This window comes from Phaseolus vulgaris, chromosome 5 (genome assembly GCF_051622355.1).
Source record: "Phaseolus vulgaris cultivar YP4 chromosome 5, ASM5162235v1, whole genome shotgun sequence".
Classification (NCBI taxonomy): Eukaryota; Viridiplantae; Streptophyta; class Magnoliopsida; order Fabales; family Fabaceae; genus Phaseolus; species Phaseolus vulgaris.
In genome coordinates, this window is record NC_143502.1 from 4079023 (window position 1) to 4102870 (window position 23848).

Sequence of the window (23848 nt, forward strand, 5' to 3'; positions counted from 1 at the left end):
CGGCACAGTCGCCCTGTATGGTCGGCCAGTAGTAGCCGGCTCTCAAGACCTTGGCGGCCATCGTCCTCGCCCCGACGTGATTTCCGCAGATTCCCTCATGGATCTCGGTCAGAATGTACTCGGCCCTTTTATTGGTGATGCACTTTAGCAAGGGGGTCAAGTAGCCTCTCCGGTACAAATCTTCGTTGATCATGGTGTACCGGGTGCATTGTTGCTTCATCGCCTTCTCTTGGTCGGCCTTGCATGTGCCGTCCGTTAGGTATCGGATGACGGGTGTCATCCAGTTGTCAGCCTCGGCCTCTTCCTCTTCTACGGCCAGACACTCGGCTTCGGCCTCCGTCACACTAGGGTGTCTCAGCCATATTTGTATGACTGATCTCTGATGGCTCTTCTTTTTTGTGACCGAGAGCTTTGATAGGATGTCGGCCCTTTTGTTGTCCTCCCTTGGTATGTGTTGCAAGGGTGCTTTGCTGAAGCGGGCGAGGCTGTTTTTGGCCGCGTGGTAGTACCGCTGCAGCAGAGGCTCTTTAACCTCGAAATCTCCATTGACTTGGCCGACCATCACCTGGGAGTCGCTTTTGCATGTGACCTCGCGCGCTCCCATGTCGTGGGCTAGGTTCAGCCTGGCCAGCAAGGCCTCATACTCGGCCTGGTTGCTGGTCGCCCGAAATCCGAATTGGAGGGCTTGTTCCAAGAAGAGGTCGCCCGGCCCCTCCAGGACGACTCCCGCTCCACAGGCTGTTTTATTTGAGGAGCCGTCCACATAGAGAGTCCACCCGCCCGAGAGGGTCGGTAGCGGTGTCAGCTCGGCTGAGAAGTCGGCCAGGCATTGAGACTTGATGGCGCCCCTCGGCTCATAGTGTATGTCGAACTCGGAGAGTTCGACCGACCATCCTATCATCCTCCCTGCGAGGTTCGGTTTAGATAAAATTTTAAAAATAGGGTAGTCGGTTCTTACAGTTATGGAGTGATTTTGGAAGTAGGGGCGCATCCGCCTTGCCGTGAGGACGAGTGCGAGAGCCACCTTCTCAATCATCTGATATCGGGTTTCGGCCGAGTGGAGGGTTCGGCTGACAAAGTATATGGGTCGCTCCTCGCCCTCGGCTTCCTGCACTAGGGCAGCGCTGACTGCTTCTTCCGAGACTGCTAGATATACCAGGATTGGGATGTCGGGCCTCGGCTTCTGGATGACGGCCGGGGATGTGAGGAACTCCTTGAATTGTTTGAAGATTTCCTCACATTGGTCGTCCCAGATGAATTTTTTGCCCTTTCGGAGCAACTGAACGATCGGCCTCGTCCTCTCGGCCAGGCGGGGGACAAACCGAGAGAGGGCGGTCAGCCGCCCAATGAGTTGTTGTACCTCCTTCACGGTGTTCGGACTTCTCATGTTGAGTATGGCCTGGCATTTGTCGGGGTTGGCCTCTATCCCTCGGTGGGTGAGCATGAAGCCCAGGAAATTTCCTCCTTCCACCCCGAAAGTACATTTCTCGGGGTTGAGCTTCATGTTGACTCCTCTTAGAGCCCTGAAGACCTCGTCCAGGTCTTTCAGATGTTGCTCGAACGAGTCGAACTTCACGACTATGTCATCCACGTAGACTTCTACCGCCCGGCCTATCAGACCCTTGAAAACTTTGTCCATGAGACGCTGGTAGGTCGCCCCTATGTTCTTGAGGCCGAACGGCATGACCTCATAGTAGTAGTTGGCGTCAGCCGTCATGAAGGCCGTCTTCTCCTTGTCCCTCGGGTGCATGCTTATCTGATCGTAGCCAGAGTAAGCGTCCAGGAAGCTCATAATTTTGTGGTCGGCCGCCCCATCCACCAGGCGGTCAATGTTCGGGAGGGGGTAGGTGTCCTTCGGACATGCGCCGTTGATGTTTCTGTAGTCGACGCACATCCTCCAGTTGCCGTTAGGCTTGGTGACCATGACGACGTTGGCTGGCCATGTCGTGTATCGGGTCTCCCTTATGAAACCGGCCGACAGGAGTTTGCTGGCTTCCTCCTTCGCCGCGAGTCGCTTTTCGTTGCCCAAGTTCCTCTTTTTTTGGGAGATCGGGCGGGCTTCCTTGAATATTGACAACCGATGGGTGATGACATCGGGGCTCACACCTGGCATATCGGCCGGCGTCCAAGCGAACATGTCGATATTCTTTTTTAGCGCGGCATGCATGATCTCGGCCTCGGCCGCTGCCAAGGTTGTTCCTACAGCTGTGCTGTGTTCTTCGTCGAGGAGGGGGACTCTCCTTAGCTCTTCTCTCGCCTCCAGTCTGTCTTCGGTCGCCCGGGGGTCGAGGTCTACCAACGCCACGGTTGGCTTGATTTCCCTTGGTCGGTCCTTCCTGGGAGAGCGGTCTTTTCGGGAAGACTTCCTTGCTCTGAGGGGAGAGGTGTCGGCCCTTAAAGGTTCCACCCGGAGGCTCTCGGCGTAGCACTCTCGTGCTTCTTTTTGGTCCACGTGGACCGTGAGAATGTCCCCTGTTTTTTAAGGGAACTTCATTGCGAGGTGAGGGGTTGATACTATGGCCATCAGCCGGTTGATGGATGGTCGGCCGAGGAGGATGTTGTAGGAGGTGTTGGCGTCGATGACCAGGTACCGAATTTTGATGGTCCTGGTGTTCTTCCCCTCTCCGAAGGTGGTGTACAAGTCGATATACCCCTTGGTACCCACCCTTTCGCCCGAGAATCCTACCACGTGGTCGTCGTATGGCATCATCTCGGCCTCGGTCATTCTCATGGCCTTGAAAGTTTTCCAGTAGTGGATATCTACCGAACTTCCTTGGTCCACGAGGGTCTTCCTTATGGTGAATCGATCTATGTCGACCGCTATCACCATCGGGTCGTCCTGCTGGCGGTAGTCTACGCCTTTAAAGTCTTCGACCGTGAAAGTGATGGGTGGCATCCTTGGTCGGAACGCCACGGCGTTTACCTGGTGTACCGCCCGGAGGTGCTTCTTCCGGGCGTTGTTTGTGCTTCCTCCCCCGGCGAAACCGTCGGCTATAGTGTTGATAACCTCTCGGTTACCTCTCCTATCGCCCTCCCTGGGGGGATCATCTCTTCGAGGGGGATCGACCCTTGTGGGTTGCCGGTCGTCTCTGTTATTTTGGTTTTCTCGGCCGCGCTGGAGTGACCTCGTCCGCCTGGGTGGATTCGCCCGGCCGGGTGGGTCTCGACCATTCCTGACGAAACGGCGGAGATGCCCAGCCTGGATAAGTTCCTCGATCTTATCCTTAAGGGCCTGACACTCGTCGGTCGAGTGTCCGGTGTTTTGGTGGTACCGACACTGCTTCCTCCGGTCGGCATTATTTGGGCTGGCCACCTTCCTTGGGGGAGGGATCAACTCGGCGTTGAGGGCCTCGTCCAAGATCCTCCCTCTTTCAGCCGTCAACGGCGTGTATCTCGAGAATCGAATTGGTCGGTCTCGATTCTCCCGTCGCCGGTCAGTTCACTGTTTCGGCCGCGCCTGGCGGTCCTTTTCTTCCTTCCTCTCTTCGTCGGCCTCGGCACGGGCCTGGTTGCGGAACTCTCTTAGTTCCTCCAGCTGCATGTACTTAGCGGCTCTCTTTCTCAGCTCGTCCAGGCTGTCGGCCGGCTGCATGCATAGGTTGTCGGCAAAGGGCCCCGGGCGCAGGGCTGTCAGCATGTGGTGCATGGCGACATCCGGACTCAGATTTCGGATGCTCATCACCACTTTACTGAACCTATCCACGAAGGCTCTCAGGGACTCTCCCTTCTCCTGGCGGATGCCTACCAGGGCGATTGAGGTCAGATGGTGCGGCCGGCTGGTCGCGAACTGTGTTTCGAACTTTGCGACGAGCGTGGCAAAGCTGTCGATGGTGTTGGGTGAGAGCTTGGTGAACCAACTAAGGGCTGCACCCTTCAGGGATGTGGGGAACACTCGGCACAAGACGGCGTCGTCCGAGGTGTAGAGACTCATATGGGTGGTGTAGGCGTCCGTATGCTCGTCCGGGTCGGTCGACCCGTCGTATCGGTCTCAGTTGAAGCCCTTCCACTTCTCAGGAAGTGGGACTTCGATGATGTTGTTTGTAAAGGGGTGACGGTGGTTCGGGTCGGCCGTCAGGGTCGTCCGGGTGGATCTGATTAGGCACGACTCGTCGCCCATTTCAGTCTCGCGGGGAGGGGGTCGGCCTCTCGTCCCCTCGGCCACATCCGGGTTGGGGGGAGAGGTGTAGGACTTGCCGACCACGTTCGTCGGTATGACAGAGGGTCCTCCCTCCCCCAGCTTCTTTCTCATATCTTCGTTCTCCCTGCGGAGAACTTGCAGCTCTTGCTCATTTTTCTGAGCGGCCTCCTCGGCCATCTCCCTCTGGAGAGACAACAGCAGCATTGTTTGGTCGGCTTCAGTCATTCTTTCCATGCTTCTTGTTTAAACCATCTACTTTTTTCCTTCAGCTAGTTTCCCTCGGCCCCACGGTGGGCGCCAATTGTTCCTGCTAGGGAGATGGGACCTAGAGAACTGTTGAAGTCTTCTTCTTCTTCCTTCGGTCGGGCAGATGACTATGTGATGAGCTGGGATTCTTCTCGTCCTCCTGCTTATCCTTTGGCACGCGGGACTCGGTCGTCGGGTGAACACCGGATGGTGGGGGTACCTGCGAAGGCACTCCGACGCTCAAGTCAGTAAAGCGGGTGGTTAGCTCTCAGGTAGGTGAACAGTAATAATGACATACCTTACTCCTTGAAATGCGTGCTATTTATATTATTCTAGTGGGCCTACCTTGTTGGGCCCGCTTATCGAGGTGGATACCGCTTAGGGTTGCATTACCTAATTCTTGATGATGGATTAGCTTCACTGATCTCGGTTTGAGCGTTAATTGTAATGGGGTTCGGCCGGCCAAATACCCGTGGTGAGGGCTGGCCATCGGCCAAATACCCGTGGCCTTCGGCCGTCTCAGTTGAGTCTCCAACGGTCTCGGTCGCTCGGCCAAGTCTCCAAAAGGTCTCGGCCTCTCGGTCTCTCGGCCAAGTCTTCAAGGGGTATCGGCCTTTCGGTCCCTCGGTCAGATTGACTGGGCATCGGGCAGCCAGGTGGGTCCCAGTCTCGCCCAGTACCGGTACAATAATAATGATAATAATAACAACTTATGTTTTTAAAATTTCACTTCAATTATGCTTGAAACACTATTCTTAAAATTATTAGAACAACGGAATAACATATAAAAAATATTATAAACATAATATCACAATTTTATAATATTAAAAACTTAAATAAAACATAAATTTTGGAGGTTCTTAACATTTAAAATACATATAAATGTTCAAATAAAATTTGCTATTATATTTAAATTGAAATTTCAAATTAATATTTATTAACATTTTTAACCAAGTATGCATGTAGAATAAATTTTATCACATTATTAAAAAATTATTTCTGATTTGGATATTTAATGGATGGATTTAGTGTTAATAGAATAATTTTTTTTACTTATAAATCTTATTAAATGTATTAAATAAATAAAATGTAAAACAATTAAAGTTATAATAGATACATATCTATTTAATTAATTTTATGAAATTCTTTATTTAGTGTTATTTTATTTTCGGAAAAATAAAAAATTTAAGATAAAAGTGACATGTCTAGGTATAAACTAAAAAATTTCCATTCCAAATTTTATTTCAAAAAATTAGTTTATATTATTTTTTAAAAATGTTAGATATAATTAATATACTATATGTTAACTGAATTTCTGTTTAAGACTGATTTTAAATAAAATATAATTATTTAATTCAGAATTAATTTGTTAGAAAAAGATTCTTTTGTAATTACTATATTTCATACAACATATTTTAGAGGAATAAAATTTAATCTAATATAGTTTTAAAATTATTTAAACTTTTCTCGGTACATGTATGTTTTTTTCTACATAAATCATTTAAAATATGTTTTTTTTAAATTTGATCACATTGTTATTTTTTTTCTCATTTATATATTTAACGGATGAATTTAGTTTAAATAAAATAAATTCTATTCACTTATAAATCTTATTAAGTGTATTAAATAAATAAAATGTAAAACAGTTAAAGTTATAATAGATACATATCTATTTAATTAATTTTATTAAATTATTTATTTATTGTTATTTTATCCTTAAAAAATAAAAAATTTAAGATAACGCATGTCTAATTCTAAAAAATTGCCCATTTTAAATTTTATTTCTAAAAATTAGTTTATATTATTTTTTAAAAATGTTAGATATACATTAATATAATATATTGAATTTCTATTTTAAAGTGATTTTAAATAAAATATAATTATTTAATTCAAAATTAATTTTTGTTAGAAAATATTATTTTGTAATTATTATATCATATAAAATATATTTTGAGGAATAAATTTTAAATTAATATAGTTTTAAAATTATTTAAACTTTTTTTGGTGTATGGTTTTTTTCTACATAAATTATTTGAAATTTATCACATTATTAAAATATTCTTTTTAATATGTATATTTAATTAGTAAATTTATTTTAATAAGATAAATTTTGTTTACTTGTATTAATTAAATAAAAAAGGTTCAAAAAAAATACGACAATCGTGAATCACATATTATTATTCTTAATAATAATGATTTTTTTAAAACAAAGTTTTTTTTTTATAAAACATTGTCATTTTGTTACAAAGGTGTGAAAAATGAAAATTATGATTGTAAAATGGCTGAATAAAATTGAATGGGAAAAGTTGTGACATATGAATAGCAACAATTGACAAGTAAATGTGGTCATATGATAAAAATCGTTGTATTTAAGTAATATTCAGGAGAACATATTCCATAATTGTCAAATCGTTGCCTAAAGTTTAGGCCACACTTTTATGTTGTTACCTAAAGTAATTTTTGTGGTAATGCATATAAGTATCAACTATGCTTATTAGATATAAAGATAAGATTACATAACGTTGTATCGTTTGTCAAACAAAACACTTGTGTCTCACATGATCTAATGTTTAAACTAATATATCATCTTACTCACAAAACATGACCATGTTTATACTTATATGTTTTGAGCACATAACCCGCATAGGTTAAAAATTTAGAAAAGTTTTTACATCCCCATAATTTCTTCATGCAGTCTCATATTCTCAAAATTTGTAAATGATCCATTAAAAACTCTACAATCTATAATACAAATTTGTATTATGCATTATATAATATTGTACAATGGAACACAAATTTCAACTTCCAAATTTTATAAACCTGGAAGTCTCTGAATTCCACGTCTCGGAACTAAAGAAAAAACATTTTGAAACTTTTACCCGTATCTTATTATGCATATGTCGTGAGAATAATACTATGAGACATTTACCTAATTCGTCTAAATAAAAAAAAAATATTCAAAATTTATATCTAAAAAATTATTTTTCATTAATTTAAAAAAAATAAAAATTTGCGGGCTGACTCGTAGGCCCGCGAACCAATTCTTATGCAGGATAGACCAATAAAATCAATCCACATTTTTTATGCGGGGCGGGCCAATCCGACCTACATTTGCAGACCAAATACGAAATGGATCTATGTGGGACGAATTAACCCGCATTATCACCTTTACTTTTACTTTTAGATTTGTCATATGAAACTTTTATACTCTTTAATGAGCAAGTTAGATTTTTAATGAACAAGTTATATCATATTTTAGATGAAATTTTTCTAGAGTATAAATGAAATTATCTAAATTTTCTAATAATAACAATAAACATTTTTATTAAAAGAATAATGTTTATCAAACAAGGTTGGAACCAAGAGAACGATTGTCTTCATTCTCGGTCGATCGGTCTAACTCTCCTTTCATTTCACTACTCTGCCTCTCGTCCTTGTAAACTCCAAGTTCGGATGGTACCTGCAAAAGACCTCCGATGCTCAAGTGAGATTTTGGTATTCGGATTAAGGTTTTGGATCATGATTAAAACTGTATTACCTAATACTTGATAACTAATTAGTCTTGTTAATCTTCTTATTAAGAAGTGGACTTTAAGCCTAACTCAACCCCATAAAACCGGCTCATAGGGTTGAGGTTTGCACCCACTTATATACAATAAAAGGCTATAATCTCTAGTCGATGTGGGATCTCCAACACTTCTATTTAGGCATAATAAATTTAGTCGTGTCGGTCGATCCTGACTGGATGCTGAGACTTTCACTCATGTGTAACTTATTAATTTTTTGAAATATGTGAAATCTTTCCTTATATAACCAGAACATATCGGATTAACATAATATAAATATCTTAATGTTGGATTAGTAAAAGAAAAAAAAAACAAATATATTAATTACGTGAGACATAAGGAAACAGTAACCTTTTATTTATAAGTGAGTTTCAATCTTAAGGAAGGAGATATACATTTCAACAGAGAAACGCTTGAATGTTTTAGCCCAAGACATTTTAATTAGAATAATAAAATAAAATATTATTCTCCAACAAACTTAAAAATAAGAATGAGTAACACATGTTTCTTAAAATATTTCAAATTTAATTATTTTTTTAAGTCAGACACATGCTTTTAGTCATCTCATTCTAAATTATATTAATTTTGGTCGTTCAAATGTTATTTAAATCACTTCTCTCGAAAAATGATATATTTCAAAATTAGAGTATTACAATAAAACATTTTTTAAAAAACAAACTAAAACGAATTTAAAAAATTTTAGACATACATGAACATATGACCCAGTGAGCAAAACAGCTTGTTTTGAACGCCAACCAAAGCACGCTTTCTTCTGTTCGTTGAGTCGTTGGTGAATTCGTATCAATACCCAGAAGCCATGATATTCATTGATGGCCATCCATTCTCTACCCATTCATCCTCACCGTCTCAACCTCAGGTACCCCTTTCTTCCTCTCTCTCTCTCTCACCCATTTCCCTGTTCGTGATAACGAAGTGAAAAAACTAACTATTTTCACTGCATCATGCGTTATTCACTTTTCTTCTGGCTATATATGTCACAAATATTATTACTTTTTAATTAATTGGTGGAATTCTCTGATGGGCATGTTCTATTTGGATTACGCATTCTTGTTGACTTGTTCTTCTGATACAGTTTACTTGATTTAGAAGAAGCACAATCATAGAAGAAAACTAGGAAAATGTAAGTGAGACCCATTTCTCTAGGACCTCTTCCGAGTGTTGTCAGTATTGGGTTTCGATTTTTTTAGTTTTGTAATTTAGGATCAGTTTTTTTTTGTGGGAGTTTTAGTTTTTAAATGTGAAATCCAAAGCACACAAATCAGTCACGATTTGTAATTCGGAGTTAATTGGTGGAGATTGACGTGGCCATAGTGGGGGTGGCGTTGGAGTGGTGGGTTGGTAGCGGTGGTGCTTGAGGTGGCGGCTGTAGTAGTAATGGCTACAACAATGATGACGGTAGTGGTGCCGGTGGTTATGATGCTGACGGTGGCAAGGGTGGTTGCAGTGACTGCTGTGGTGGTAGCAGCAGTAGCAGTTGTCTGTATTGTTTACTGGACAATTGGGTTAAGTTTGTGGCTTTCTTTTAAATGATACTTGGACCACTTATTTAATGGTGTGATTCATTCATTAGTTTTCCTGAGAACAAAATCTAAGATGGAGAAAATTGAAGGCATCTAAGATTAAGAAAACTGAAGGCATGGTGATAGATAAAATAGGGTCAAAGTATAAGAAACAGGCTAAAGTTGTATTTCATTCGAGTTCACCATACAGACGTCGTAGGTTTTGTTGTAACAAGAGAGACCTAACAGTCCTTTTATTTTTAGTCCTAGACCTGTAAAAGCCTGATTCCTACTGGATGAAGGACTTTAGCCAAGAGGGCTTTTTGACACTTCATTTGGGCCTGTCTGCCTCGTCATTGGGCTTGCTAACACATGGATATAGCAATTTTGTGTGCATAGACTTATCACTTGACCTTCTATACTTACATAGGACCTCTTGTCTACAAATTGCCATGTTCTTCACTAAATAAATTATGGTAACTTACACCTCAAAGGCAAGGAATTATAGAAAGATGTAATGATATAGCTTATTATTTCTTAGGCTATGTTTTAATGCATAGCTCCTGAAAAAATGCATGACATATTGAGTTGTTGTTTGCATGATTGGAAGTTACAAGGTTTGTGATGCAAGTATAAATATGATTTTAGTATCATTTCATAAGCATGTGAAGACTTGCATTCTGTGCTTATGAACAGGGAAATGATATTCTACTTGCTTTGCTGGAAAATCCCAATCTGATATCAGCCTCAAGCTCTTTTAAAGCTAATCCAGAGAGGAAGTTCATTGCATCTGATGAGCCTGGTTCAGAGAGATCAAAATGGGTTTATATATTCCAGAAAGAATATGCTACAGTTGACCCTGCCCTCGTTGATGTAACTTTTTAACCCTCTGTAGTGTCATTAAGATAATATAGATTACTTTAAACGCAACCGTTACCCTTTTACTTTAGTGACGAGTAAAATTGTAAATTTAATTTTATACCAGTTCATAGTCCATTGTTTTATGCCACTAATAATCTTTTGCATGCAGGCCATTCATACTTAATTGAACTGTAAGTAACATCATCTGTGGAATTTCTTTTTCCAATCCTGAATATTCTGAGTTCTGCCTTGCATTGCATCCCATTTTGTCCATTTTTGCCTTGTGTATTTCTTTGATCTTTTTTCTTTTATTTGGCCCCTGTTGGCCTTCCTTTATGTTAGAGAAACCGATAAAGAAAATAGGACCAAAAGGCATGTAGATTCACTTTAAAATATGATGCTTTAATTAATGTTTTAAACTTTATATTAACTCAATAAACCTAGGCCTATAGTGCTTTAGTAATCTCAATGATGTTAAATAGCTGTTATAGTGGTGCCTTAGCGCTATTGCATTGTGGAATTTCTTGGATCTGCAATTGTGGCTCTGTCTGCTATTGTGGCCAATGTGTTTCTTGGCTGTGACACTCATCCTGCATCCTCTTGTCATTCATTTCTGATGAGTCTTCGTCCAATTGAACTTTGAATTAATGTTGTGTTATTCTTTATACCTTTTATTTTTATTTGCTTACAACTTAATTTTTTATGTCTATATATATATATATATATTGCTATGTGACTTCTGCTAATTTGCCTGCAATTTTTTATGTCTATGGATTATTTTCCATCATTTTCTTTGATCTTCATAGATTATTCCGAGTAATCTGAGGAATCATCAAATTTGCCTGTATGACTGGCAATTTATATTTCAATTCATTTTACTGAATTTTTCTATTCTTGTTTAAAAATGTTATTCGTGTGCTTCTTTTTCCTCCCATATCACTAGTTTGTTGGCACTGATGAAGCAACAACGTGTGTTGGCCTTGTTATCCGGAACCAAAAAAATGGAATGTAAGGAGTAAGAATTTGTGGCTAGATTACTGTATATTAAGTTTCACAAATATTCCTTCTACCAGTTGTTCAATTTATATTTTATTATTTTTAATGCAGGACATCAGTTGCTCATTTGGATTCGCCAAAAATTGTAGAAATGGGCCTTTCCCAAATGTTATCATCACTTGTTGCGAACAGTTTGGAGACCGAGTTGGATGTGCTTTTCCTTCTCTTTATTTTCTACTTTCTATAACAGTTTTATGTCATCAATCTGTTCAGTGACTACTTTTTTACTTAGATTATCTTCTGAAATAAAAGTTGCTTTGTCCCAACTGTAGGTGCATCTCATAGGGGGGTTTGAAGACGTGTCACTGCAAGTCTGACCAGGGTCTTCTGCTTTGTTAGTGAATTTTCAATTTTTAGTTTCCACTCAGACAGTATAATTGTAGCTGGATCGGTTGAACTTTTGTGCAGCATGAAAATGGTAGCGCAATATCAGAAAGCCCTGCATATTTGGATGGTTATTCCTTTCCTCTGTGTTCAAAGATTGTTGATACTTTAAGGTCAAGAGATGAGAAGTTTCACATCCGAACGTTCTGTGTTCTTGGACATAATACCAGAAGAGATTCTGATGGAAATACATACCCCTTTTTCAATGGATTTGTGGTCAGCTTCTGCTTTAAAATATTGTCATTACGTCTGGTTCATTTACAGTATGTGATAAACATCTTACCATCATTACAAAAGCATATTTACTTTGTTAAAGAATTCTAATTAAACAGAATTATAAAGAAAAGAGATATGGATACTGGTAACAATGCCATAACCTAATTCTCCTATTATAAAAAATAATTAAGTACAGTTATCTTAGGGTGTTACAATGCCTTAAGCCTAAGCTTACTAACAGTGAAACTAATAACCTAATAACTCTAATTAAATAAGAAATCACTGCTTAAATCACTTCCTTAACTAACTAAGTGAGTTTTTAATAATATTCTAAAGATATTGTAAAAGCTGTGCACTCTTTTAGTGAATAATTACATATATGTTCAAACTTTTAGATGGGATCTTTGACATCTTCTATTCTATGCATTATTTCAGGTGGAGACTGCATCAGGTATTGTCTTCCCAGCTATTTTTGATGGAACTTCTAGATGTCCAGATGAGCTTGTTAGAAGAATACGAGTATCTGCTTCTTATGAAGATGCCAATTGGAATGGGAAGTTACTAGAAACATATGATTGTGGCTCTGACTGTTTCAAAATTGCTCCTTGTCGCTGGTAACAACTGAAATTTCGTGAATTCATTTTCAAATCTTGCTCGTGGAAAACACTTGTGAAGCCAATGCAGAAATAAAATGATATAGGAAGAAACTCCTGTAAAGTGAGCATGTATTAACATATATAGACAAATAAATTGTCCTAGGCCATTCATGATAGTTAAAATTGTTTTCTTATTGGGAAGTAATGAATTAAATATTTTCTCTGGTTAGATCTGATATTGATTCACAAAATCCTTTCTCTTCCATTCTGATATACTGATGCTTCTTGATCTCTTCTTATCTAGGACTCTTCGTCAATTTCATATTGCTCTGTCACTTCTGAACTATTCTGATTCGGAAATTCTTTCAATGTGCTCAACTTCACCTACTGCTGAGGCGCCAGACTTTGTGGATAACTTAAGAAGGTAAAACATATGTTTGATTCTAATTTTATATATTTCAAGCTATTGTCTTATTTTAAAATCCATCATTTCTTAAAAAGAATCTCATGGAAAATAATATTCTTGATAATTCAGTTTTTAACCAAGTTCAATGGCATCATCCAATCAATATAGGCAAGCTCACCTAGTCGGATGAAAATATGGTCGTTGTTGTCTTCAGATGATGGATTTTACAGTTTTTTGAATCATAGTTTTTGTATGATGTTCTTGAAAGATTTTCTTCAATTTATATACTTAAATGAACAGTCTAAGTTTTTCTGATAAAAGAAATTTAAAAAAAAAATCTTATGGCCTCAACTGGAAAGCTTCATTACCCTAAAAATCAACTGTAAAACTTCAAAATATTTTATTTATTTGCCTTGGTTAATCCTCATTTGTCTTCGGAGATTATGAAATTCAAACTTTTGGATCTTATTCTCTTCTCTGGTGTATTCTCTTCTGTGCAGAGTTTTTATAAGATTATAATTATCTGCACTTTTCTATGCAAATATAGTAAAATTATTAGATTCATATCTAAATCTATCTGCAGCCTATATTATTTCCTAGACTTTCATATATGTATAAACATCACGAGATAATAGTAATAATAATCACATATTCAGGCAGTGGAGTTATTTGATCGAGCATCCACACTGGACAGAAACCTTTCCCAAGAAGCAGCCTCGCATTTTTGCTAGAAGTTCTGATGAAAGGTGGATAAGGTCTTAATGACATTCCAAGGTGGCTTTGGCTAATCCTTTTAATAATTATATTAGCTTGTTATGATGCTCATCTCTCATTGGACGTTTTATTTGTCATTCATGTAAGTTATCAATTGCAGTCAAATGGTTTATGGTGTCTTAGTTTTAAACTAATAAATATAGTATCTAATTAGCATTGTTTCGAGAAGAATTTCTGCTAAGGACAACATTCGGAATATGATTATGCCAGAAAATCCGAGAAACTGATAAATGGAACAGAAATGGGGTGAAGATTAGCCATTATTTGTGAAGCTCTATCGTAAGCTTAGGATATGGTAAGAAAAACAGGTTCTTTAATACATTCTTTAAAATACACCGTTTCCTGTTGATTGAAACAAACAAGAATGTTTTGAGAATTGTGTTTCAAAGGTTATGTTGTTATCTTTCTTTTTCCAATAGTATTGTGCAAATAAGCATTGGTCTTTCCCATCATCATCTACCCCTTCTGTTTTTTGTTGTGTAATATTATTTCTAAAATTATAGGGTATGTGTAAAAAGAGAGGATTATAGAAATTGTGATTGTTACACGCATTCAATAATTTTTTTTTATAATCAAAAGAAAATAAGAAATAAAAGAAGATTTGAAAAATATCCTAATTACAACTTTCTACAAATATCTAATAAGAGCACTCTTCATTAAGTTGTTGGAGCATGTGTTATATGAGATAAGCTTGTTGCAAATATAATCTGTTTGACAACTCTTAAAGAGATTCCGTGAAAATGAATATTAGTTGATCAATGAAACTAACAAAGTGAAGGGAGATTTCTTTAGGAGTACCTTTCTTAAACAAAATGACAATCTATATTGTTGTTTGTTTTGTTAATGGATAATTAGACTGGATATAATGTGATTAGATATTTTATTAAAAAGGTGTTCACAAGAAAAAGCTAGAAACATGTGATTAAAGAAAACATTTGGTATTTTTTTGTTGTGGGAAAATTACGAGATAATTATTATACTTGGACCAAGTAGTCCCTTTGTTAATGTACACAAGAAATGATATGATCTTCTTCTTTACACAATCTCTTGGATGAGTGGAAGTAGATACTTCTCTTGGTAGGAGAGTGTTATCTACCAACACATGGTAAAAGTGCACATTGTATAGGATAAGTAGCTAAACCAAAATTTAAAAGTAGTTGTGTCAAAGAGAGTTGGTTGGTTATATAGCTTTACCTCATCTTCCAAGATATATTTGAATGTTGATGTCTAGCGGGTGAGAATAAATGTATGAGACATTCTATGTAAAATAGACTAAAATTTCAAAAATATAATTTGATCTTGTGTTAGTTTGGAGTCTCCATTGAGTTTCCGCCTTTAAATTCTTAAAGAAGGAAGATAAAATCAATTTTACCCCTTGAAGTGAAAGATGTCCTAGTCGAAAATTGTATAATTGAGTTTTCTCTTTACTAGTCATGGTAGTTTTAAGTATGAGAGAGTGACTATTGATAAGATTATTAGATTCCTCCATGTGATAAAGTTTATTCCATTCTCTAGTATGTCCAATTATTCTCCCTGAATTCTTGTCCTCTCAAATACAAAAATTACCTTGAAAAAACAGCATTACATGAAAGATTTTTGTAAGTTTTTGTATAGAAATCAGATTAATGGACAATTTAGGGACATGAATGAAACTTTTAAGGTTATGGACGAGCTTATTTGGACCTCTCTTTTTCTTGTTGTTATAAGTGAAAAATTTCTTGTTGTTAGGACATGAAGAATATGTGGAGAAGTATTTGGGTATGGGTCATATGGTCAATGGCTCTAGAGTCTAGTATCTAATAGTGAGAAAAATGTGTACTTGAAGCATTGAGAGCACATACCTGTGGGCTGGACATTCGACAATTCTCCAGCATGGTGGGTTATGCATAGTAAGGGTTACAATAGTAATTAGAGTGGCACATCAATGAAGGCTAGATTTTAGGGTTGATAGCACAATCAAAGACTCCTAAAGATCAAAAGCTTTGATACCGTAAAACTCAACCTATGTAAGGTGAGGATTTCATGACACTTATATATATATATATATATATATATATATATATATATATATATATATATATATAATCAATGTGAGATTTCCAAAATACCTCATCATGTCAAGTAATGAATATCTTGAACGGTCAAACAGTAGTCCGATAATGGTGGAAAATACCTCTAAAGAACTTGATTAAGATAGGTTTTGGATGACTTTGATGCCATTTTTTTTGTATAACAATAATGATATCATTAAACCTATAAATACATGAACCTCTTGGTTATTTTAGGAAATATAGAGTTAATTATAAGGAAACAAATCCCAATAATTATGTGATCAATATTAGCTATAAGATAAATACAAATGTCATATGAAGATTAAAAAGAAATTATAGAAACCTGAGTTAAAAAAATCAAATAAAGTAAAAGGAAATTTATATACACCATGTAGAAAGCATAGAAGACAAGATAAGTCGAATTCACAAGAAACAATAAATCATAAATACTAAGACATATTTTTTTTTTCAAATCACCATCTATGAAAATAGTCCTTTTGTCTGGTTAATGGTTGTGCTAGTGGCAAATAACAATCACATGAAGAAAAAAATAACCTGATTTTGGTCAAAAGGAAAAACTGTAGTTATAATAAGGACAATAAATCTAAGTATATTCTTTTGTCATTAAGTAAATTTTGAATTGATGAAGTTTACCTTACATGTCCACTTTAATGGTATACACCTAACGAACACCAATTGTAATCTTATATGGAGGAGGGGAAACAAGTTCTCAAGTATCACATGTTGATAAGGAAGTTATTTCTTACAACATCGTAAATTATCATTAGAAATAACTAATGACTTCACCTACAAACTTATGGATATACATAGAATCCCATGAGAAAATAAAGAAGAATTAGGAAGGAGATAAATAGTGATAGAAAAATATGTGGTGATGAGAATAATCTCTTATTATCTAATACATTTTCAATGAGAGTAATAAAAGTCACTTGTCAATTTAGATTAAGTGCAATATTGTTTTATATTAACCAATAAACTTTATATTTTTTTTAACACATGAAAACCAATAAACAAAATGATAAGATGAATAAAATCACGACACCTAGTTAACAAAAAATTAAATGTTAGAAACTCAATTAAAAAACATAAATATTCAATATTCAATATTCAATAAACCAAAAAAATTAATAAAAACTTAATTAAAAATATTTAAATTTATAAGAAAGTTCAAACTTAATTACTAAGTTCTCAATCAATATTAAGGATACATTTGGTTTTTCTGATAATATATATTAATAAGGGATTTGCAAGGCTAGAAACATGTGATTAAAAAAAACATTTGGTATTTTTTTTTTTGGAAAAATTAAGAGATAATTGTTATACTTGGACTATGCATAGTTCCTTTGTTAATGTACTTAATAGTTTTGATGAATGATAATTAATATACTGGTGCGGTTTTTTTTTTATGTTCTTAAGTATTTTTATATCTTTAAACGATTGTGTAATTTAATATTTTTTAATGTTTCAAAAATTATATGATCAACTATTTAATAACATGTTTAGTGTTACAACTTATATATTACATTTATCTAATTAAAAATGAATTAAACTAATTTCATAATTGTATTTTATATCTTTAAACGAATATCTAAAATAATACTTTAAATGTTAAAAAAATAACGTTTTCTTTTAATGGTAGACAATTATCAATTGAATACATTTTTTTTAATGTTATCATAGGAATAGACTAAAAACATTTTTGAAATGTTGATAATGTGTTAAAATGATGTTAAATTCACTTTTTAAGATTTTACAAAAGTAACAAGTTAGTAATTTTTCTTAAATTGTATTAATGATATGTTAAGAATGTTGTTAAAAGCCTTTAACCACATATTTTACACTGCATTTGTAAAAGTGCTGATGTTGTATGTGGTAACATTATCTTCATATTGTTAAAAGCCAATAATCTTGAAGATATGGAATATGTAAACCCTTTTTTTTTTTAATATTTTCAACTATTTCCGTTAAGTTTTGTTTCTTTCTCACTAATGGCATAATTTATAATAGATACTTATTAAGTAATTGTGGATAATTAGCTAAATTAAAATATAATAAACATAAGACAGTTTGGCCGAGTGGTCTAAGGCGCCAGATTTAGGCTCTGGTCCGAAAGGGCGTGGGTTCAAATCCCACAGCTGTCATTTCATAAATTTTAAAATTAATGTAAAATTGTGAAAAGCTTGTAATTTTTTTTTTTTTTTTAAATGGACATGCTTTGTAGAGAGAAACTAAAAAGAAACATAATGTCTAATAATATTGATAAATGTTTACCCATCTTGTTATTATCTTTAATTTTGATTGCATAATTATATTATAGTTGTTTATATCATGTCTTTTAGGTGACTTTGATAACAAAAGTTTATGATCGTCTAAATGTGAGAAACTTCGTCAATGTGATCCTAGTCTACTAGCTTGTAGGAAAAACACAAAGTGAGTTGAATATTTAACTTATTGCTTCGTTGAGGCTCGTCGTGCGTAACTCGTAGTTCGAACAATTTAATGACAGGATTAATCCGCCTAATTTACAAAAAAAATGTATTATATTTACATATTATTGAACTTGAACAATAATAGTGATGCATTTGAAGTCAAAACGAGATGATAATTAATTACTATACTTTTTTATGTTTTCTTGTTCGTGAAAGATGTAACTTTGATGTATTTATTTAATGTAAATGTTAATCTTATATTTTTTTAGCCTATTTGAATTGTGTTGTCAATGATAAACTTGTGGGTTTGTTGCAACATTTATATGTAATTTTTTTTAAGATTTTATTTATGTGGACTCGTCTGAGATTCATGAGGTAATCATTATGTGGGGCATGCCGACAAAATAACCCATAATTTTTATGTAGGACGGGCCAACTCGATCAACATTTTACGGGTCAAATATACAATTGGCTAAAATGGGACAAGTCAACCTGCATTGTCATTACAAGGTGAGTTTGTATGAATATATGCGAAAAAATAAATTGTGAAAAACCTTATTTTGAATCATGCATGATGGTGATATACTTTTTCCATGATTAATATATTGATGCTTCTTCTTCCCTTCTTATTTAAGGTTCTTCACCAATATCATATTACTTTCTCAACTTTGAATTATTTTGATTTGAATATTCTCCCTATCCATTCTAGATCATATCACCTCCTAACAAAGTAATTGAGGTTCCAAACTTTGTGAATAATTTTAAAAGGTAAATATATATATATATATACTTCATTTTGATTTTATAAATTTTAAGCTATTATCTTATTTAAAAGTTCATCATTGCCTTTAAAACATTGTAAATTTTTAAAAAGGAATATAATCAATGAATTAAAATAACTTTTTCTTTTTGCACCTTCATAATTTCTAATTGTACTTTCCTAATTTTTAAAATATTGTTTTACCCTTCGTAGAAATTATTTATGTGTTTTAGAAATCTTTTCGAACAAGCTTTCTATAAATTCTAGAACATGATTTCTAAAGAAAAATTTCCATAACAAAATTTTTGGAACACGTTAACACATGAAATACATTCTTGAACGAGCTCTTTAGAACAAAATTTTTATAACAAGCTTTCCGGAACAAGTTTTGAAGAACACATATGTGTTTCAAAATAAGTTTTCCATAATAGAATTTCTAGAACAAACTATTCCAAACATATATGATAGTTTTTGAAATTGCTTTGGAGGATGGAGAGTTGCAACTAGAAAATGTTCATATAGATGACAACTCGTCTCACATGTTAATCAAATCAATTTCAGTTAAGAAGCTAACAAACTGTCGTAGGAGAATCAATTTGATGATGCCCTCAATCCACCATAGTGTGATATTAGAAATGCTAGTGAAAGGCTAGAGTGTCTGATTAGTGGCAAATGACAGTCACATGAAGAAAGAAATGAAATGATTTTGACCAAAAGGAAAAAAATGTAGCCATAATAAAGACCATAAATCTAAGTGTAACTTTTAGTCATTAAGTAAGTTTTGAATTGATCAAGTTTATCTCACATGCTAACTTTGATGGTATACACCTAACAAAAACCAATAGTAGTATTATCTAGAGATAGGAGAAAAAGTTCTCAAGTATCACAATGTTATAATGAAGTTCTTTCTTACAACATCATAAGTTGCCATTAGAAATCAATAATGACTTCATGTAGAGACTTAAGGATATGCATAGAATCCCATGAGGAAATAAAGAAGAATTAGGAAGAAGATAAATAATAATAATAAAATATACGGTGATGATGAAAATCTCTTGTTATCCAACACATTAATGTAGCCATAATAAAGACAATAAATTTAAGTCACTTGTAATTTTACATTAACGGTAATATCTTTTTATATTAGCCATAAAACTGGTATATTTTAATGAAATAACAATTACGACACCTAATTAATGAAAAAATAAAAAATAAGAACTCAATTGAAAAATATAAAACTAAATACTTAATAAACCAACAAATTTAATTGAGAGTTAATTAAAAAATATTCAAATTTATAAGTACGCTGAAACTTAATTATTAATTTCTCATCCAATAATAAGGATATAGTTTGTCTGGTAACCATTAAATATTTTATTAAAATGCGGAGACATGAGAAAAAGGTAGAAACATTTGATTAAATAAACATTTGGTATTTTGTTATAGGAAAATTATGAGATAATTTTTATAATTGGCCATGACTAGTCACTTTGTTAATGTACACAATACTTTTTATGTATGATAATGTGTAATTTAATATTTTTTAATGTTAAAAAACTATATGATCAACTCTTTAATAATATGTTTAGTGTTACAACTTATAAATTAAATTTATACAATTAAAAAATGAATTCAATTAATTTCATAATTGTATTTTATATCTTTAAACGAGTATCTAAAATTTTATTTGTATTATGTATTTAGTAGATATATAGTTATTAGACATTTATTATTAAATATTCATTAATCGTTAGGGGACAAAAATCACATGCAAATATTTTGCAACTCAACTAGTAATAGGTATTAACAACTCATGTTAACCTTATAACTCGGTGTCAATCACCCACGTCACCTCATAACTCGACTTATAGAGTTAAGTTCCTAAAGGATAACCTAAAATATAGGTCACACATCATACAATGTCGCATAGCGGTTACGTGAAAAAAGTCACTCTGTTGAACATCTATCAAGGCCCAATGGCTATAAATAACATCATTTCTTCATAAAGTACTTTTGAATCTCATACTCATTTATTTACTCGTATTTTCTCTATTCTTACTGACTTGAGCGTTAGAGAATCTTATGCGAGTGTACTACCACTTAGTCGAATAGTTCAAAAATTAAATTATACTCTTACAACACTTCGAAAGAACATATCATTCATCTTCAATAAGAAGAATATTTTAAATATTTAAAAAGTATAAATAACGTTTTGATTGAGAATTATGAACTAATTACAATTTTTTAAATGTTATCAAATGAAAAGACTTAAAACCTTTTCTTTCTTTCTTTTTTAAACATTTTCAACTATTTTTGTTAATAGATACTTATTTATTAATTATTTGTAATTAAAGCCTAAGTAAAATATAAACAATAAGACTGTTTGGCCGAGTGGTCTAAGGCGCCAGATTTAGGCTCTGGTCCGAAAGGGCGTGGGTTCAAATCCCACAGCTGTCATTTATTTTTTATTTTTTTAAAAAAAGGCTTTGCAGAGAGAAATTACAATATGTTAAGAAAAAAATAAATAATATTGATAAATGCTTACCATCATGTTATTATTTTAGTTTTGATTGCAAATTATATTATAATTATATTTTTATTATTATATATATATATATTTCATTTTGATTTTATATATTTCAAATCATTATCTTATTTAAAAATTTATCATAACCTTTAAAACGATGTAGATTTTAAAAAAGGATTCTCATCAATGAACTAAAATAAGATTATTTTTTTCTTTCTGTACCACCATAATTTTTAATTGTACTCCCATAATTTTAAAATGCCATTTCACCCTTCCTAAAAGTGACTTCCAAATTCTGTGTTTCAAAAATCTTTTTGAACAAGCTTTCATCATACATGAAATACGTTTCAGAACAAGCTTTCCATAATAGAATCTCCAGAATAAACTTTTCAAAAACATATATCATAATTTTTTAAATGAGTTTTTTTCCCTAAAACAATCTCTTTCTTCTTCTTTTTCTTTCTTCTTCTTCTTCTTCTTCTTTTTCTTTCTTCTTCTTCTTTTTCTTTCTTCTTCTTCTTCTTCTTCTTTTTCTTCTTTCTCTCAAAGAGTCGGAAAACGAAAGTGTAGTGATAATGACACAACTATGGCAATAGTAATGTTGTGAAATGAAAATGAGTATTTTTTATCTTTTTAATTAGTATAGTTGTGCAGTTAGTAATAATAGAAATGCAAAAAGGAAAAGCCTTGAAATAAAATCAGTAAAACCTACTTATTTTGAATAATTCTTGATGATTCAGTTTTTTTAATCAACATACCTTCTTCTTTTCTTATCAGCAAAATCAATAGTTATTTTGTATCCTACAAAACCTTATCTGGTACCAAGAAAATATTTTTGTTTTGTTTGTCTTCAAAAGTAGGATATCGAACAATGTCTACATTCATTTTTTTTTAGGTTTAATTACCTTTTCGTCCTTATATTTATATCCAATAGTCAATTTGGTACACTGGTTTTTAAAAAATTCAATTTGATCCCTAAGTTTTTTAAAATGTATTCAAAATGGTCCTTTCTGTTAAATATCACCAAACGACGTTAAGTGGTGCTTACGTGGCAGACACGTGTAAGTTACGTGGATGGTGCTTACATTACTTTAGTGAATACTGAATTAGGGTTTAGGTTATTCAAATTGGGGATTTCAAATTTCTGATTTAGGGTTTCTAATACGAGGATTGCTCCCCTGGTTGGATTCTGTGGTGCACTTCCCTGCTTCGATTCCATTCGGAGGTGTGCTCCCCTCATTCGATTCTGTGGTGCCATCTTGTGGTTTGTGATTCGTTCGTGGGTATAGTTCCGTTTGTGGTGGAAATGTGTGTGTATAGATCTGCATCTGTATCATCATGTAGTTGTAACCGAATGGAAGTGCAACAACAACGATCGAATTCTAGCCATGGTGGTGGGAGTAGGACGACTTTTGTTGCTCCCATTTGCGATTGTGGGGAATTTGCGGTTACTATGGCTTATGAAAAAAAAATGCATTGGTATTGATTTTTTGCTTATGGTTTTGTCTAATACAGAGTAGGAGTGGCGTAAGCATGAGATGCAATTTTTTTAGATGGTGCAAGTGCATTGAAGACATTAGGGATGACAAAGATGGAACTATTGCTAGACAAAGAAACAAGATTTGTAGCTTGGAAAAGCGTTTGAAGATGTCAAGAAAGTGGATAAAGATGTTGTTAGTAGGGTTGTGTGTTGTTGTTGTAATAAACCTTGCTATGTTGATTATTTTCTTAAAATTCCCTTGAGTGACGTCTGAATGTATGTTTTGGTTGGGATTATGATTGAAAGAATTAATGTAATATGTATTAGTGTGTTGAGTTGATTATGTCTAGTATGTAATATGTATCCTGAGATCTGTATCAATGAAAAATGAATTTTAGCAAGTGGTTGGCATAGAAGTTATGTACTATTTTCTTGTTTTGTGGTGCTGCATAATTTTGGGGTTGAAAAAGTTGGCATTGTGGAAAATAAGAATGGTGTAACCAAATTAAGATGCAAATTCATTCTTGAAATTAGTATCAGAATAAACTAACATGGGTTAGACTTGCTTAGCTTGAACATTAATGTTAAATACTGCATCTAGTATACATCTTAAGCTTTTACTTTTTTATGAGACAATAAAGTTCAGCTATCCTGTGTCTAAATAAGGTGATATGCATCTCATAATGGTCTAATGGACAATTTCACAATGGTTGCAATGAGCGAAGTAAACTGATTAGTATCATGAACAATTAAAAACTCTGATTTGGACAACACAACAAGAAAATTCAAAGCAAGCAGAGGCCAATCTCATCAAAGA

The 23848-nt window shown here is 34.6% G+C and overlaps 2 protein-coding genes and 2 non-coding genes across 6 annotated transcripts; 3 read left to right on the plus strand and 1 right to left on the minus strand.

Annotated features, from left to right (window-relative positions):
- Window positions 1–3439: 3439 nt before the first annotated feature.
- Window positions 3440–3931, minus strand: LOC137836148 (uncharacterized). Its single transcript, XM_068645003.2, has one exon. It carries the CDS (start codon window positions 3929–3931, stop codon window positions 3440–3442), a length of 492 nt encoding a protein of 163 aa, XP_068501104.2.
- Window positions 3932–8582: 4651 nt separating this feature from the next.
- Window positions 8583–14151, plus strand: LOC137834902 (protein N-terminal asparagine amidohydrolase family protein). 3 transcript variants are annotated; one of them, XM_068643131.2, is made up of 9 exons: window positions 8583–8827; window positions 10167–10343; window positions 11275–11339; window positions 11439–11538; window positions 11660–11698; window positions 11796–11987; window positions 12423–12601; window positions 12888–13007; window positions 13646–14151. In XM_068643131.2, exons 1-9 carry the CDS (start codon window positions 8768–8770, stop codon window positions 13749–13751), a joined length of 1038 nt encoding a protein of 345 aa, XP_068499232.1. In that variant the 5' UTR covers window positions 8583–8767; the 3' UTR covers window positions 13752–14151. The 3 variants fall into 3 exon arrangements, 2 of the variants coding, with proteins under 2 accessions (XP_068499232.1, XP_090158580.1); XR_016521022.1 differs by having other exon boundaries at window positions 8631–8827; window positions 12423–12704; XM_090302454.1 differs by lacking the exon at window positions 8583–8827 and adding an exon at window positions 10501–10522 and having other exon boundaries at window positions 10204–10343.
- Window positions 14152–17896: 3745 nt separating this feature from the next.
- On the plus strand, window positions 17897–17976 carry TRNAL-UAG (transfer RNA leucine (anticodon UAG)). Its single transcript has one exon. It is a non-coding gene; the product is annotated as a tRNA-Leu (tRNA).
- Window positions 17977–21401: 3425 nt separating this feature from the next.
- Window positions 21402–21481, plus strand: TRNAL-UAG (transfer RNA leucine (anticodon UAG)). The gene has a single exon. It is a non-coding gene; the product is annotated as a tRNA-Leu (tRNA).
- The last annotated feature ends 2367 nt before the right edge of the window (window positions 21482–23848 follow it).

What these genes read in the sequence shown, in the direction of transcription:
- LOC137836148 (XM_068645003.2), bottom strand. Translation starts at nt 3,931, where the DNA reads ATGAGTCTCTACACCTCGGACGACGCCGTCTTGTGCCGAGTGTTCCCC.
- LOC137834902 (XM_068643131.2), top strand. Translation starts at nt 8,768, where the DNA reads ATGATATTCATTGATGGCCATCCATTCTCTACCCATTCATCCTCACCG. An exon ending in CGGAACCAAAAAAATGGAAT is followed by an intron (nt 11,340 to 11,438) that starts GTAAGGAGTAAG and finishes TTTTTAATGCAG; the next exon opens with GACATCAGTTGCTCATTTGG. An exon ending in CCTTTTTCAATGGATTTGTG is followed by an intron (nt 11,988 to 12,422) that starts GTCAGCTTCTGC and finishes GCATTATTTCAG; the next exon opens with GTGGAGACTGCATCAGGTAT.